The sequence below is a fragment of the Carcharhinus amblyrhynchos genome, chromosome 22 (genome assembly GCF_965287045.1).
Source record: "Carcharhinus amblyrhynchos chromosome 22, sCarAmb.v2.hapA, whole genome shotgun sequence".
In the NCBI taxonomy this organism is placed as follows: domain Eukaryota; kingdom Metazoa; phylum Chordata; class Chondrichthyes; order Carcharhiniformes; family Carcharhinidae; genus Carcharhinus; species Carcharhinus amblyrhynchos.
The window spans coordinates 36,217,921-36,233,987 of record NC_137345.1 but is presented as its reverse complement, the minus strand read 5'-3'; the positions used below and the strand labels follow the sequence as shown (position 1 = coordinate 36,233,987).

Here is a 16,067-nt window from a genome sequence, read left to right as displayed (position 1 = left end):
AGTTTTGAAACAAGTTCAAACTAAAAGGAGCAAACAAAAAATGGTGATTGTTGAAGCAGCATGTATTGGATGGTAGATATTTCCCCAAAATATTCTTTATTCATAGATCTGTGAGAACATGACAAACATTCCAAATTGAGCATCACACAAAAAGCAATAATATTCAGGCTGTTTACATACATCAAGTAACATTATAGAGTGGATATAAATCTGCAATAAATATAATTTGCATTAATTGGGATGCGGTGATGCAGATTGGATAAGGGAAACTGTCCTGGATTGGAAGTTGTCCTGGCTGTTGCATTGCCAGCTGAGTGTTTTGGGCGAATTGGCAACTCACCCCGTTCCCAAGGGTGGCTGCGCGGGCGGGAGGGAGGGGCGGCGGGGCGCCCCCTGATTGGCGCTGGCTGACGGTCAGGGTTCACCCGACGGCCAATCAGAGGGGCAGACGTCGTGTGGGTGTGGCTTCGTGCGTGGAGACGCCGGCCGTTGGATCGGGACCAGGTAACCGCACTTCCCCAGCAAGGCAGCGGTGGTGGCGGCGGCACTGCAGCTCGCCCGCCCGCCCGCCCGGAGCGGCCAGCAAAACTCTGATTGAAGTAAAACCCGACCCCCTTCACCCCCAGGTTAAATCCATGAAGTTTATTGTTTGTTAAGTGCACAGCTTTCTCATGGCTGTCAGATTGTGCAATGTCTTGGCCTTGCTTCCCCGTTAACCAGCCGTCTGCTTTGTTTCTATTCCAGGCTGAGCCGCTGCTGCACTGTCTCCTCGGCCTCGCTCTGCTTCAGCCTCCAATTGCCCTCCCCGCGCCATTTCTCGCTGCCAGCTGTGCTGAGGATTCTGGGAGCGGGGCTTGCGCTTGCGGCCGTCACCGCCTAGTGGCGCTGCCGAGCCTCCCGAATTACAAGAGGAGCAGATACAGGCGCGAGGGGGAACTGCGGATACAGGAGCAACTGCCAATACAGGAACCGGGGGTGGGTTGTGGTACGGAAGCTACAAGAGGAATTGCGCAGAAAGGAACGAGGGAAACTGCGGTTACAGGAATCGGGGGACTAGCGGCTATAGGAGCCAGAGGCAACAGTAGATACAGCAGCAACTGGGTATACAGGAGCAAGTGCCAATACGGCAACTGGGGGTAAGGGTACTGCAGATACAAGAGGAACTGTGCATATAGAACAAGTGAAACTGCGGTTACAGAAACCAGAGAGAATTGTGGCTATTGGAGCTAGAAGCAACTGCGGATACCGAAGCCAGGGGTGACTGCAGATACAGGAGCAACTGTGGATACAGGAGTGAGGAGGAACTGTGGATACAAGAGCGACTGCCAATATAAGAGCTGGGGTGGGAGTACTGCAGATATAAGAAGAACTGCGTATATTGGAACGAAGAAAACTGATTATAGGAATCGGGCAATTGCAGATACAGGAGCCAAGGTGACTGCAGATATAGGAGCCAAGGTGACTGCAGATACAGAGGGAACTGTGGCTGCAGCAACAACTGTGGATATTGGAGTTGGTGAACTGCAGGTAAGGGGCCGGGGCAACTAAGGATACAACAACGAGGGAAACTGCTGAAACAGGAGCAACTGTGAATAGAGGAGACCGGGCAACTGCGGATACAGGAGCCGTGGGGGAGGGGTGTGTAACTGTGGATACGGGAGCGAGGGGAAAGCTGTAGATACAGGAGCGAGGGAAATTTGCGGATATAGGAGCGAGAGTAGTCTGCGGGTACAAAACCGAGGGAAATCTGCGAATACAACAGCATTTGGACCGGACGAGGGCGCAGTTGGTAACATTGACTGTGGGCGAACAAGATTGGCAACGGCTTTGATCAGGACGTCTTTCTCAGCTTCCACCATGAATAACCGCCAGCCTCTGCTTTTACGGAGTACAGACAGCACGGGCAAAGTTCCGTGGTAAGTAACTGCATTCATTTAAAACGGGCACTCCGGCCTTTACTCTTCTACCTGTTTCTGTTGCGAATCATAAACAACATATCCGCCTACTGGGCAGTTTCAGAATTCAAGGGCGGAGCACTTGACAGCCGTTTAGCTTGCAGTAGGGAATTGGAAACAGCGCCATGTAAATACCCCTTAGCGAGTCAGTGCGGGTGTGTTTTGAGTTTAAAAAAACCCTTGTCTCCACTACAATGGCTGAATGAAGAGTTACATAGAAATATGTTTGAATAGCATTCTGAGTCAATTATTGCTATTATTAACTGGAAAATGTTGAGAGTGCGATAACCTTTCAGTTTGTTAAGGCTGCTACTCAATGTGTTTGTGACGGAACTTGAGGGGAGGTGAAGTGATGGGAACACCTTGTTACCATCGATGTAACAATGAGGGGAGGGGACTGTGACCTTTACAGCCAAAAGATAACCAGCACCAAATGTTTGAAGCGGCAAAAGACCCCGTACAAAAGTAGACTAACGAATCCAATCCGTCTCCACACCCTACTCCCCCAACACGTCTGTCTGTCGTTCTCTGTGCCCCCTCTCTTGACCTTTTTCTATTTCTTCCTCTCTCTGCGTGTCTCTCTCTGTCTCTGCGTGTCTCTCTCTCACTGCGTATCTCTTGCGCGTCTTCTCTCTCTGTTTCGCTGTCTCTCTCTTTCTGTTTCTCTTCCTCTCCCTGTCTGTCTGCTTCTCCCTCTTTCCCTCGCCCTCTCTTTCTGTTTTCTCCCCCTCTGTTTTTCCTGTTTCACCCCCCACTCTCTTTCTCCCTCCCACACTCTTTCTTCCCCCTCCCACTCTCTTTCTTCCCCCCTCCCACTCTCTTTCTTCCCCCCTCCCACTCTCTTTCTTCCCCCCCCCCACTCTCTTTCTTCCCCCCCCTCCCACTCTCTTTCTCCCCCCCCCCCTCCCACTCTCTTTCTTCCCCCCCCCCCCCACTCTCTTTCTTCCCCCCCCCCCCACTCTCTTTCTTCCCCCCCCTCCCCACTCTCTTTCTTCCCCCACCTCCCTCTCTTTCTTCCCCCCACCTCCCACTCTCTTTCTCCCCCCCCCCCACCCTCTTTCCCCCCCCCACTCTCTTTCCCCCCCCCACTCTCTTTTCCCCCCCCACTCTCTTCTTCCCCCCCCACTCTCTTTCTTCCCCCCCCACTCTCTTTCTTCCCCCCCCCTCCCACTCTCTTCTCCCCCCCCCCCTCCCACTCTCTTTCTCCCCCCCCTCCCACTCTCTTTCTCCCCCCCCCCCCCCTCCCAACCTCTTTCTCCCCCCCCCTCCCACTCTCTTTCTCCCCCCCCCTCCCACTTCCCCCCCCTCCCTCTCTTCTCCCCCCCCCCTCCCACTCTCTTTCTCCCCCCCCCCTCCCACTCTCTTTCTCCCCCCCCCTCCCACTCTCTTTCTCCCCCCCCCTCCCACTCTCTTTCTCCCCCCCCCTCCCACTCTCTTTCTCCCCCCCCTCCCACTCTCTTTCTCCCCCCCCCCACTCTCTTTCTCCCCCCCCCCTCCCACTCTCTTTCTCCCCCCCCCTCCCACTCTCTTTCTCCCCCCCCTCCCACTCTCTTTCTCCCCCCCCCCCCACTCTCTTTCTCCCCCCCCCTCCCACTCTCTTTCTCCCCCCCCCCCACTCTCTTTCTCCCCCCCCTCCACTCTCTTTCTCCCCCCCTCTCTTTCTCCCCCCCCTCTCTTCTCCCCCCCCACTCTTTCTCCCCCCCCACTCTTTCTCCCCTCCCACTCTCTTTCTCCGCCCCCCACCCACTCTCTTTCTCCGCCCCCCCTCCCACTCTCTTTCTCCGCCCCCCTCCCACTCTCTTTCTCCCCCCCCCCCCCACTCTTTCTCCCCCCCCCCCCACTCTCTTTCCTCCCCCCCCCCACTCTCTTTCTCCCCCCCCCCACTCTCTTTCTCCCCCCCCCTCCCACTCTCTTTCTCCCCCCCCCCCACTCTCTTTCTCCCCCCCCCCACTCTCTTTCTCCCCCCCCCCTCCCACTCTCTTTCTCCCCCCCCCCCACTCTCTTTCTCCCCCCCCCACTCTCTTTCTCCCCCCCCCCTCCCTCTCTTTCTCCCCCCCCCTCCCACTCTCTTTCTCCCCCCCCCTCCCACTCTCTTTCTCCCCCCCCCTCCCACTCTCTTTCTCCCCCCCCCTCCCACTCTCTTTCTCCCCCCCCCCACTCTCTTTCTCCCCCCCCCCCACTCTCTTTCTCCCCCCCCCCACTCTCTTTCTCCCCCCCCCCTCCCACTCTCTTTCTCCCCCCCCCCTCCCACTCTCTTTCTCCCCCCCCCCTCCCACTCTCTTTCTCCCCCCCCCCTCCCACTCTCTTTCTCCCCCCCCCTCCCACTCTCTTTCTCCCCCCCCTCCCACTCTCTTTCTCCCCCCCCCCTCCCACTCTCTTTCTCCCCCCCCCCTCCCACTCTCTTTCTCCCCCCCCCCTCCCACTCTCTTTCTCCCCCCCCCCTCCCACTCTCTTTCTCCCCCCCCCTCCCACTCTCTTTCTCCCCCCCCCCTCACTCTCTTTCTCCCCCCCCCCTCCACTCTCTTTCTCCCCCCCCCCCACTCTCTTTCTCCCCCCCCCCTCCCACTCTCTTTCTCCCCCCCCCCCTCCCACTCTCTTTCTTCCCCCCCCCCTCCCACTCTCTTCTCCCCCCCCCCCTCCCACTCTCTTTCTCCCCCCCCCCTCCCACTCTCTTTCTCCCCCCCCCCCTCCCACTCTCTTTCTCCCCCCCCTCCCACTCTCTTTCTCCACCCCCACCCCCCGCCGCCAACTCTCTCCTTGTGTTTCACTCTGGTCCTATTCTCACTCTTCGGCTCTGTACAGGCGGGCGGGTGCTGGGTGCTCAGAGCCAGGCAGCTTTGGGCAGAGCGCGGATCAGATGAATTCCATCCCCGCTGCTGTGTGCGGGAGCTTCCCGTGTTGGGCACACAGCCGCTGGCTGACGACCGGACTTTCGGATAATGCCCAACCGTCAGCCGGGCTCCGAAGCACCCCCTTCCGGGGTTCCTCCCCCCCGCTCCCCCCCCCCCCCACGCTCCCCCCCCCCCCCCCACGCTCCCCCCCCCCCAACCCTGCTCCCCCCCCCCCAACTCTCCCCCCCCAACTCTCCCCCCCCCTCTTCCCCGCGCCGCGCGCTCCTCCCGCGCTCTCTCTCTCCCCCCCCATCCCCCCCCCCACGCCGCGCTCTCTCCCCACCCCCTCCGCCCCTTCCCGGGTCCACTCTCTGCCCTCCTTCCCCCGCCGCTTTTCCTCCCGTTTCCCCTCACCCCACCCTACCTCCCCCCTCACCCCACCCTACCTCTCCCCTCACCCCACCCTACCTCTCCCCTCACCCCACCCTACCTCCCCCCTCACCCCACCCCCTCCCCCTCCCCTCCCCTCCCCTCCCCCACCCCTCTCCCCCCCTTCCCCCCCCCACCCCTCTCCCCCCCTTCCCCCCCCCACCCCTCTCCCCCCTTTCCCCCCCCCACCCCCTCCTCCCCCCCTTCCCCCCCCCCACCCCTCTCCCCCCCTTCCCCCCCCACCCCTCTCCCCCCCTTCCCCCCCCCACCCCTCTCCCCCCCTTCCCCCCCCCACCCCTCTCCCCCCCTTCCCCCCCCCACCCCTCTCCCCCCTCCCCCCCCCACCCCTCTCCCCCCCTTCCCCCCCCACCCCCCTCCCACCCCCTTCCCCCCCCCACCCCTCTCCCCCCCCTTCCCCCCCCCACCCCTCTCCCCCCCTTCCCCCCCCCACCCCTCTCCCCCCTTCCCCCCTTCCCCCCCCCACCCCTCTCCCCCCCTTCCCCCCCTTCCCCCCCACCCCTCTCCCCCCTTCCCCCCCCCACCCCTCTCCCCCCCTTCCCCCCCCACCCCTCTCCCCCCCTTTCCCCCCCCACCCCCCATCCTCTCCCCCCCACCCCCCATCCCCCACCCCTCTCCCCTCTCCCCTCTCCCCCCCCACCCCTCTCCCCCCCATCCTCCACCCCTCTCCCCCCACCCCCACCCCTCTCCCTCCTCTCCCCCACCCCCCACCCCTCTCCCCCCCACCCCCTATCCCCCACCCCTCTCCCCCCCACCCCCCATCCCCCACCCCTCTCCCCCCCACCCCCCCATCCCCCACCCCTCTCCCCCCACCCCCCATCCCCCACCCCTCTCCCCCCCACCCCCCACCCCTCTCCCCCCCACCCCCCACCCCTCTCCCCCCCACCCCTCCCCCCCCACCCCTCTCCCCCCCACCCCCCACCCCTCTCCCCCCCACCCCTCTCCCCCCCACCCCTCTCCCCCCCACCCCTCTCCCCCCCACCCCTCTCCCCCCCACCCCTCTCCCCCCCACCCCTCTCCCCCCCACCCCCCACCCCTCTCCCCCCACCCCCCACCCCTCTCCTCCCCCCCACCCCCCACCCCTCTCCCCCCCACCCCCCACCCCTCTCCCCCCCACCCCCCACCCCTCTCCCCCCACCCCCCACCCCTCTCCCCCCCACCCCCCACCCCTCTCCCCCCACCCCCCACCCCCACCCCCTCCCCCCCACCCCCCATCCCCCCACCCCTCTCCCCCCCACCCCCCATCCCCCACCCCTCTCCCCCCCCATCCCCCACCCCTCTCCCCCCCCATCCCCCCACCCCTCTCCCCCCCCATCCCCCACCCCTCTCTCCCCCCATCCCTCCTCCCCGCCCCCCTCCACCTCCACCCCCTCCCCCCCTCCCCTTCCCCCTCCCCCCCTCCCCTTCCCCCTCCCCCCTCCCCTTCCCCCTCCCCCCTTCCCCCTCCCCCCTTCCCCCTCCCCCCTTCCCCCTCCCCCCTTCCCCCTCCCCCCTTCCCCCTCCCCCCTTCCCCCTCCCCCCTTCCTCCTCTCCCCCCTCCCCTTCCTCCTCTCCCCCCTCCCCTTCCTCCTCTCCCCCCTCCCCTTCCTCCTCTCCCCCCTCCCCTTCCTCCTCTCCCCCCTCCCCTTCCTCCTCTCCCCCCTCCCCTCCCCGGCCACCCCCCCTCCCCCTTCCCCCCCCTTCCCCCCCTTCCCCCCCTTCCCCCCCTCCCCCCTTCCCCCCCCTCCCCCCTTCCCCCTTCCCCCCCTCCCCCTTCCCATTTCCCCCCTCCCCCCCCTCCCCCCCCTCCCCCCCCTCCCCTCTCCCCCGACAACGGGTTTGCGTCATCACGTTGGAGTGTGGCCAATAATTGGCTCCCTTTGCAGCCAATGAGTTGGAGGAGTCTGGCTGAAGCCTGGCTCTGATTGGTCCGCATCGTGTTTCCGTTCAGCCTCCTGTGTGTGTGACAACAGAGGCGGAAGCGCCGAATGAGCCCAGAGAGCAGAGTGAGCGAGCCCAGACTGCAGAGTGAATGAGTCCAGAGAGCAAGATGAGCCCAGAGAGCTGGCGGCAGACACAGAGTGAGCCCAGGCGACTGACCGAGTGGGCCCAGGCAGTGGGTGCTCAGAGGGCACAGGGGGCGGGCACAGGGAGTCCAGACACTGAACCCAGACCCTGCACATAGCCCAGAAAAATACTGAGAACGCTGAGCCTGGACAATGAGGTCATTTGGGGAGCTGCCCCTTACTTTGTCCTAATTTAATTTGAGTTTGTTTATTTGGTTTGAGCTTAAAAGAGGACGCTGAACATTTAGGGCAAAGCCCAGACATCAGACGGAGCCCAGACACTGAACTTGGAAAGACATCTTTCTTGCAGACCCCTGTCCATCTTGCTGTCACAGTAAAAAGTCTGACAACACCAGGTTTTAGTCCAACCTATTTATTTGATAATATACTCACAAGCTTTCGGGGTTAGTCCCTTCACCTGACGAAGGGACTAACCCCGAAAGCTTGTGAGTATATTATCAAATAAATAGGTTGGACTAAAACCTGGTGTTGTCAGACTTTTTACTGTGTTTACGCCAGTCCAACGCCGGCATACCCACATCATGACTACCATCTTGCTGTCAGCAGCATTAGATTCAAGGACTGGTAGATTGGGCATCAGAACTAGTTTGTTATTTCATTTCAACAACTTTGAGATGACCTCTCGGAATCACCAAACTGTTAGATTTTAAAGCGGTAGAGTATTTTGGGAGTTTATGTTGTTGTTGAAGCCTCTGTGAAAATGCTTTAAAAACTGGTGTTGCTATGGACTGTAGAACATTCCGGCTCCAGTAAGAGATTGAACGCCAAGTTTTGTTCCATAACCCGGATAGCAAGAAACAATATTTCACTTGTTACACTTCGTACGAGTTACCGGATCCAAGGTGCCCTTCAGTTTAATGTAGCCCACTTTAGTATCCAGTCTAATGGGGATTTTTCACCCGGCGTGGATCAATTAAAGCGATATCCATCTCTTGCGCCATATGTTATCGTTTGATTGCATTCAGACATTTCCTACCATTTACAGAGTGTCCGATGATGTGATATATTAAACAAAGCCTTGCAAATCTTACGCAGGATAGTTCAGATCAAAGGTTGTAGTTTGATTAAGTAAATAGACATGAGCAAAAGTCCAATTTAACCACGCGCTAATGGGTTACATCAGTGTAGGTTATAGAATCATAGAAATCCTACAGTACAGAAAGAGGCCATTTGGCCCATTGAGTCTGCACTGACCACAATCCCTCCCAGGCCCTACATATTTTACCCACTAATCCCTCTAACCTATGCATCTCAGGACACTAAGGGACAATTTTAGCATGGCCAATCAACCTAATGCGTACATCTTTGGACTGTGGGAGGAAACCGGAGCACCCAGAGAAAACCCACGCAGACACAAGGAGAATGTGCAAATTCAGACAGTGACCCAAGCCAGGAATGGAACCCAAGTCCCTGGAGCTGTGAAGCAGCAGTACTAAACAGTGCCCATTATGTCAATGTATAAAGGACAGGAGTAATTCAATAAAATGTTTGTGAGGGTAGCGATGATGGGTGAGCGATCTCTCGGTTTTAGACAGAAACATTTCTCTATTGTAGTTCTGTCCCTGTTACAGGCGGTTTTTTTCCACCCATTTCTCGCTTTAGAGGCCAGGTTGTAGAGGGTCTGGGGAGGGGCGCTAACTGAAAATCTCGGGTTCCATTGCCGACATTGAGCAGTACGTGGGGAATCGGGACAACAGTGACAGCAAACAGCTACACCCATTCAGAGTGCACCTCAAACACCCAAAGCTCCCAGTCACCCTCGTCCCCGCTCGTTGATATTTTGAAGTTGTTCTCGGGTTTTGAACCCAAGTGTCAGCCAAAACATTTAGTCCCCCCTCACAAAAAAACAAATTGCCCAGAAATAATCGGACCATTCCTTGATAGATTCAGATCGGTTTACAGTTCGGTGCAAAATCAAGTTGGTTTTGGAATCCTGTTCTGACTTAAAGCATGCACTTTATCGGAACAGTCGTTAGTAATCGGGGAAAGATGGGGGAATTATTCTTACGTTAGTGAAAACTGGTTTACTGGAGGGGGCGTGGTCAGTAACAGTGTTCTGGTGTTTTGTAAATAACCTTGTGTGAAGGAAAGACTGCATGCAGATTCCTTCCTCAATGAATGGGTTTCAAACACGTCAACGCACATAAAGTATTGGCGTCATCTGTGACTCCGCCCTTTAACTGTGAAAGCTATTCGCAACCATGGGGGAATTCTTTCCTGGCTGTACATGTGCGGGTAAAGTTCCGGGTCCAGAACATGTTTGTACACTTCAAAACACTCCCAACTGAACGAGCGAATCCCCAATGCAGGATTGAGGAGGCAGCGGTCGCTGTGATTATCCATTTCTGATTTTTGTCCCGTTATCCAGCTAGATCGGATTATTGTTAAGCAGGCTTCTATCTAATTGTTGCACCCACTGGTTCAGTAATAATGAGGTTGGACACTAATGTGTTGGGCAGATGTTGACATTTCATTGGATCCACAGCCTTACAGCGGTTAGTAACTGCCCAACAAAGGCGGAGTTATGTTGGTTCAATGGACCGATTGGTTCATTCCAGTGGTGATTTGTCCAATGGAAGTGGCTAACTGGCTAAATCCCAAACCATCCAATAAATGAACTCTTGGATTACAGATTTATTCTGAATATCTCTTAGAAAGTTATAAAATTCTAACAGGGTTAGACAGGGTAGATTCAGAAAGAATGTTCCCGGGTGTGGAGGACATCAAAACTGGGGGGTCATAGTTGGAGGATAAGGTGAACCTTTTACAACTGAAGTGAGGAAAATTTTCTTCACCCAGAGAGTGGCGAGTGTATGGAATTCACTACCAAGAATATAGTTGAAGCCAAAACCTTGTCTGATTTCAAGAATAAATTAGATACAGCACTTGGGGCTAAATGGATCGAGGTTATGGAGAGAACGGGGTATCAGGGTATTGAATTTGATGATCAGCCATGATCAAACTGATCACTCGGCCCGAAGGGCCGAATGACCTACTCCTGCTTGTAGTTTCTATGTTTTTATGATCAGCGACTGCAAATGGTTAGTTGTCCCTCGAGCTGGCTAAAGGGACATGGAGAGGGATCCCCGAGATTTGGAATGCAACGTGCAATCTCCTGGTCGGCGTGCCTTGAGCGAATATAGCAGACACAATATTCCTGAGGAAATTCGAATGGGCGATAATGCTGGAACATAGAACATTTATGGGGACGGGAGGTTTGATGATCTACCTGCGAAGTGCCCAGTATTCCGGGTGGAGCTCCACAGAAAACCAGCAGGGTGTTTAGAGGCAGGTCCTCTCCTTCCCAACTGCCCAGAGGTTCACTTGGGGCTATCTCCTGCTGATGCGGGCTCCTGCCTTGGGTTCTCGATGTCAAGCACGTGGAGACAATTCAAATTAACTTCCTGCTCATTTTTGATGGGAGCGTTATTTCTGCGAATTTCTTGTAGACTGCTGTTTATACTGCCCTCTCTACATTCTGCTGCTGTTTCCATTTATCTGTCTTATTTGAACCTTAATTGCCCCGGTGTGGGGTGTGGTGGGGGCGGTTAAATTGTTGAACTACGTGTTACTATTTCGGATTGAAATAAGACCGGGATTAACCCATTCTATTAATATCAAACTTCACCGTCTTCTAAACCATTCATTTGGGTCACAGCTGGGTTCAAAAAAAAACACACACACAAACAAGTAAGATTTAACGATTGTCCATCTGTTCTCAAATTTGTACAGATAAGTCTCAATGCCGAGTTTTAAACCCTTGTGTACAAACCGCAGTCCCTTTCCCGCCCCCAGCCGACACAGAGTCGTACACAAAGCTTTCTGAACATTGAGACAAGGGGCTGAAACTGATAGCTAGGACAAGCCAGGAAATAGGATCAGCCTCCGGGTATAGCAGCATCAATTATTGATGCGTTCTAGTTTTATGTCTTGCCGCTATCCGCATTGAAATCAAGAAATATGTGACGAATACTTACCCGGGTTTAAACATCTCTGACCAATTAATCCGGCACAGGACTGGATAAGCTGTGTGCTTGCGTTACGAACCGTTTAAACCTTTATATTCAAACCCATTGAAGAACTTCCCCATGTTATATCTGTAATCAAATTTGTTTTATTCTCCCGTATAAGTGGCAAAAGTTTTTTCTATTTGAATTTTTTTTAAAGTTAGAAATAAAATCCCACATCAGGGACCAGATGTAGGCTGACAGGATGATGCATTGCACCCCCTCCTGGGTTTGATCAAATGCTTCATCTTAGCCAAAAGGCTGAAATGGCTTTGATAAGTTGCATCAGGTAAAGCCTCGGTTTAACCTCGTTAGCTACCCTGACCTTTTACTTTACCCTAACCAAGGCAAACCACCCGCTCCGATGTAAATAGGCTAGCCTCGTCCCAGTTGTTGAAGTCGGAAGTCTAGAGAACAGCCTGACCATTTATGACCAATACATTACCTGTCTCATTTTAAAGTCGATGCCTGCTTCAACGAATAGAACGGAATAGCGCCTGTGCCGTTAGTAGTCCTTACTGTGAGCTGTGAAGACGGTACAAACCCATCACACAAAAGACGTTTCCCGGGGTTACTTTTTTAAAACAAATTCACAGAGAAGGGCTGTTTCTGACTTGGAGTTTTAATCGGAGACCGATGCGACACAGAGGGAGACAAATCACCTCATCATACCCATGTTGAGTAGAGCTATCCAAACAGCTCTTTCTTCATATTTTTATCCCGAGATTATGAACCTAACTACCATTGGAAAGTTACGATTGAGCTTGCTTCCATAATCCCTTCCCCGCTACAGCTTTTAGCAGATTTACCAAATTCTCCCAGCTCCATGCCTGAACAGATTCTCTGGCTTGGCGTTCCTGGTTCTGTGTTCTCTTGTCATTGATCCCGTAGGGAAGCGTTTCTAATTATTTCCTCGATCAAATCTTTCATATTGGTGAACACCTTTTCTGAGTCCCCTCTCTGAGACTGCTTTAAATCCAGCTTCTCTTGTCTCTCGCATAACTGAAGTCTCACATTTGTAGCATTATGCCGAGAAATCTTTTCTGCATCCTTCCCAAGGCCTGCATATCCTCCTAAAGTGGGATGCATAAAACATCTTAACCAATGATTTGCCAAAGTCTAGCATGTTTGCGTTGCTTTTGTAGCCCTTTGCTCTTCTGACAAGGCCAATCGTGGTAGTGCTTCTCAATTGCCTGCAAATAATTGTGAACATATGACCCCAAGATTCTCTGTTCCTGCATCCCATTTAAATTTGCATCCTTTAGTTTATAATGCCCTCTCCTATTCTTCCTAACTACCATCTCATATCCCTGCATTAAATGTCATCAACTATGTATCTGCCCTTATCACCATTCTCCGTTTACTATATTTCTCATTGTTTACTATATTTCTGAGATTTGTGGTCATCTGCAAATGTCTTGTATGCCGAAGTCCAGGGCATTTATGCACATTGTTATGGTTCAGGAGCCCACCTGCATTTCATTTCAGGTATGATTCAAGTGATCCACTAGGGAGCTTTTATCAAACAAAGTTTATTTAAGAATCGAGTTAACATATATAGTAAGAAAATTAGCAAGAACTTTTATGAATTACGAACAATCATGGTAATGTATAACCCTTAAGAAATATCCCATAGAAAAAAGACTCTGTTTCATGGGTTTAACACAGCACAGCTCAGTTGACACTGGAAATTGAGTCCGTTGAAGAATTGAAAACTCTCAGTCTTGATTTATTCAGAACAGTTTGAAGACAAGACAGCTTCCCAAAACACCAAAGAGACTCTAGTCCAGCCCCCAACAACAGCAGATTTTCACCCTTTAGGAAAACTGTTCATCATAGAAACCCTACAGCACAGAAAGAGGCCATTCAGCCCATCAAGTCCGCACTGACCACAATCCCACCGAGGCCCTACCCCTATATCCCTACATATTTATCCACTAATTCCTCTAACCTAACATCTCGGGACACTAAGGGCAATTTTAGTATTGCCAATCAACCTAACCCGCACATCTTTGGACTGTGGGAGGAAACCCATGCAGACACGAGGAGAATGTGCAAACTCCACACAGACAGTGACCCAAGCCGGGAATCAAACCCAGGCCTCTGGAGTTGTGAAGCAGCAGTGCTAACCGCTGTGCTACCGTGCTGCCCCTGTTCTTGTTTTCAGCTAACCAACAGAATTTTCAAAACAACAGGGAGAGAAGAAAAACACTTCTTTTCATCTTGCTGTCCTTTCTAAATCTAAAACTCAAATCTGCAGCCTCAAACTAAAACGTTTGAAAAAAAACGTGGAAAACACATGACTGTCTAAACAATGCAGTATCGTAAAACTAATCCCGGAGTAAACACAAACAATCCCATTTAAGCCACTTAAGTAGCAATAAAAGGATGATTCCAATCAAGCCAGCAACAATGACATCACTGAAGCTGTGAGCTATGAAAGCACTTCAACTGTGAGAGAAATCATGATTTAAAAAAAAACTTTCTTAAAGGTACACTAATGTCACAACATTAAAAAGAAGACAGGTTGTAATGCCAACTTCTGGGAAACACCACTGCATATTTCCCTCCAGTCTGAAAAAAGAACAATTGTTCAGCACTACTCTCTTTTTCCGTCTTTTGGCCAATTTCTTATTCACCCTGCTAACGTCCCTTTGGTTGACTTGTTGCTTTCATGCTTTTTGGATTGGGAGGCCATTTTCAGGTATTTGGTAACCTTGATGACAAAAGCTGGCAAGGTTTCAATGAACCAGCACATCACAGAGACCACTTAGTAGTGGTGCAATGGTAAAAATCACTGGACAAATAACCCAAAGGGCCCAGTTAATATGCCAGGGACACAAGTTCAAATCCCATCATGGCAGCTGGTGGAATTTAAATTCTGGAATTCAAAGCTAGTTTGGGTAATGGTGGCCATGAAACTATCATTGTTGGTTGTAAAAACCCTTTAAGGAAGGAAATCTGGCATCATTAGCCTGGATAGTTGTACCTGTGACTCCTTAAGTGCTCTCTGAAAAAGTGTAGCGATTAGGGATGGGCAACAAATGCTGTGCTTGTAAACAATGTCCACACCCTTTGAAGGCCCATATACATCAATGTCAACCACACGACCAATCAACTATCTCCATTACTTATCATTGAACTCAGTCAAGTTAATGAAATATAATTTGCCTTTAACAAAGCTGGGCTGATTTTCCTTCATTAACGTAAATTTTCCCAAGATCTAATTTGTTTTTAAGTTTAAAGTACTACCTCATCATCATCATTAGCTGTCCGGCCTGCAATTGGCAGATTTATCCTTTATTTAACCAGAACTGTAACATTTACTGCTTTCTAGTTCATATCCAAGGAGGATTGGACGATTGTGGCCAGAGACTCTGCAATTTGATTTTTGTATCACTGTGACCAAGGGTACACTCATCAAGACCAAGTCACTTGCCTGCTTTGAGTATTTGCAACCTTATTTCTCCCCTTTTTCTTTATCCTATCCAATATTGCTATTATCTCTTTTACATTGGCAACATCCTCTTCTCTGATGAAGAAAGGTGCCACGTACTCATTTCATACCTCAGTCCACACTCCCACCTCACAAGAAGATTCCCTATTCACTCCTAATTGGCCCCACCTTTTCTTTGACTATTACTGTTTAAATGTTTCTAATAGACTTTTTGTGCTTTTGTGCTAGCTGTTTATCTACTCTTTGCTTGAGCCATTCAAATTTAGATAGTCTCATTGTTTATCTCCTGTGTAATGACATTTAGGGTGTGGTTGTAAAGCAGGGAGTCAGAATGTTCTGGAATACACTGTGAAAATGTAGTTGAGACTGAAAACAGTAATTTTCAAAAGGAAAGTGGGTAAATTCTTGAAAAGGAAAATCTTTCTGTGTTATAGAGAAAGACCTAGGGTAGTGTGATTAATTGACCAAACACAGGCGCAATGTGCTGAATAGCCTCCTTCTGTGCTGTTTGATTCTTTTGGTTCTATTGTTCTGCTTCATTGGAATCTGTCTAATTTACCATAACTTCTTGAAGGCCTCCTACTGTTTTGCACATTCAGTTAACAATTGTGTCTGATTGCAACTGCAAAGATTTGCCTAAAAGGAGAAACCCTTGCATTTCCTGATCTGAGTGTATTATCACAAACGAAATACTATTCAAGTGTAGCCACTGTTGTAATGCAGGAGACATGCAGCCAATTTGCACACAGCTAGCTTCTGCAGACAACAATGTGACCGTGATTAGACAATAACTCCCCTGCTCTTTGTCAGAATAGTATCGTAAGCATTTTTATGTCCACCAGTCAGGTCTCAGTTTAACATTTCATCCAACAAACATCACCTATGACAGTGCAGCACTCCCACAATATTACACTGGAGTGTCAGCCTATATTTTTCTGATCAAATCTATGGAATGGTGCTACCAGCTGATCCATGGCTGACATGTCCAATGTCTACTTGTAAAAACTTTAAGACAAGTACTATAAATAATACCTCAAATCATTCCAATGCAACAGGAAAGTGCTTATTGTTGAAAATTGTGTTTGTGTGATTTACAGCAATCATTTTATATCCTTATTCTTTATTAGTTGTAGCAGCTAAATTTCATCTTTGGTTGATGAGATGGGTGGGGAGAATCCAATGATTCCTTTTTGGTTAATTTAAAAAATGAACAAACAGTGGATTGGTGCCTTGCTGATTGTGCTGTGATATTATTGGTCATTTGGCTAACACTAACCAATATTGGTAGAGAATCAATTTCACCA

At 51.9% G+C, this 16,067-nt stretch overlaps 1 protein-coding gene across 3 annotated transcripts in view; it reads left to right on the top strand.

The window, feature by feature from the left end:
* The first annotated feature begins 544 nt into the window (after positions 1-544).
* LOC145357054 (uncharacterized) overlaps positions 545-16,067 on the top strand; it is a 46,733-nt gene continuing 31,210 nt past the window's right edge. For 2 of the 3 annotated variants that reach the window (XM_080210123.1, XM_080210126.1), the window contains exons 1-2: positions 545-626; positions 745-1,916. In XM_080210123.1, coding sequence (XP_080066249.1) covers positions 1,858-1,916 — 59 coding nt within the window. In that variant the 5' untranslated portion in view covers positions 545-626; positions 745-1,857. Of the gene's footprint in view, positions 627-663; positions 1,917-16,067 lie in introns of those variants that run through there. The other variant, XM_080210125.1, reaches the window with a different exon arrangement.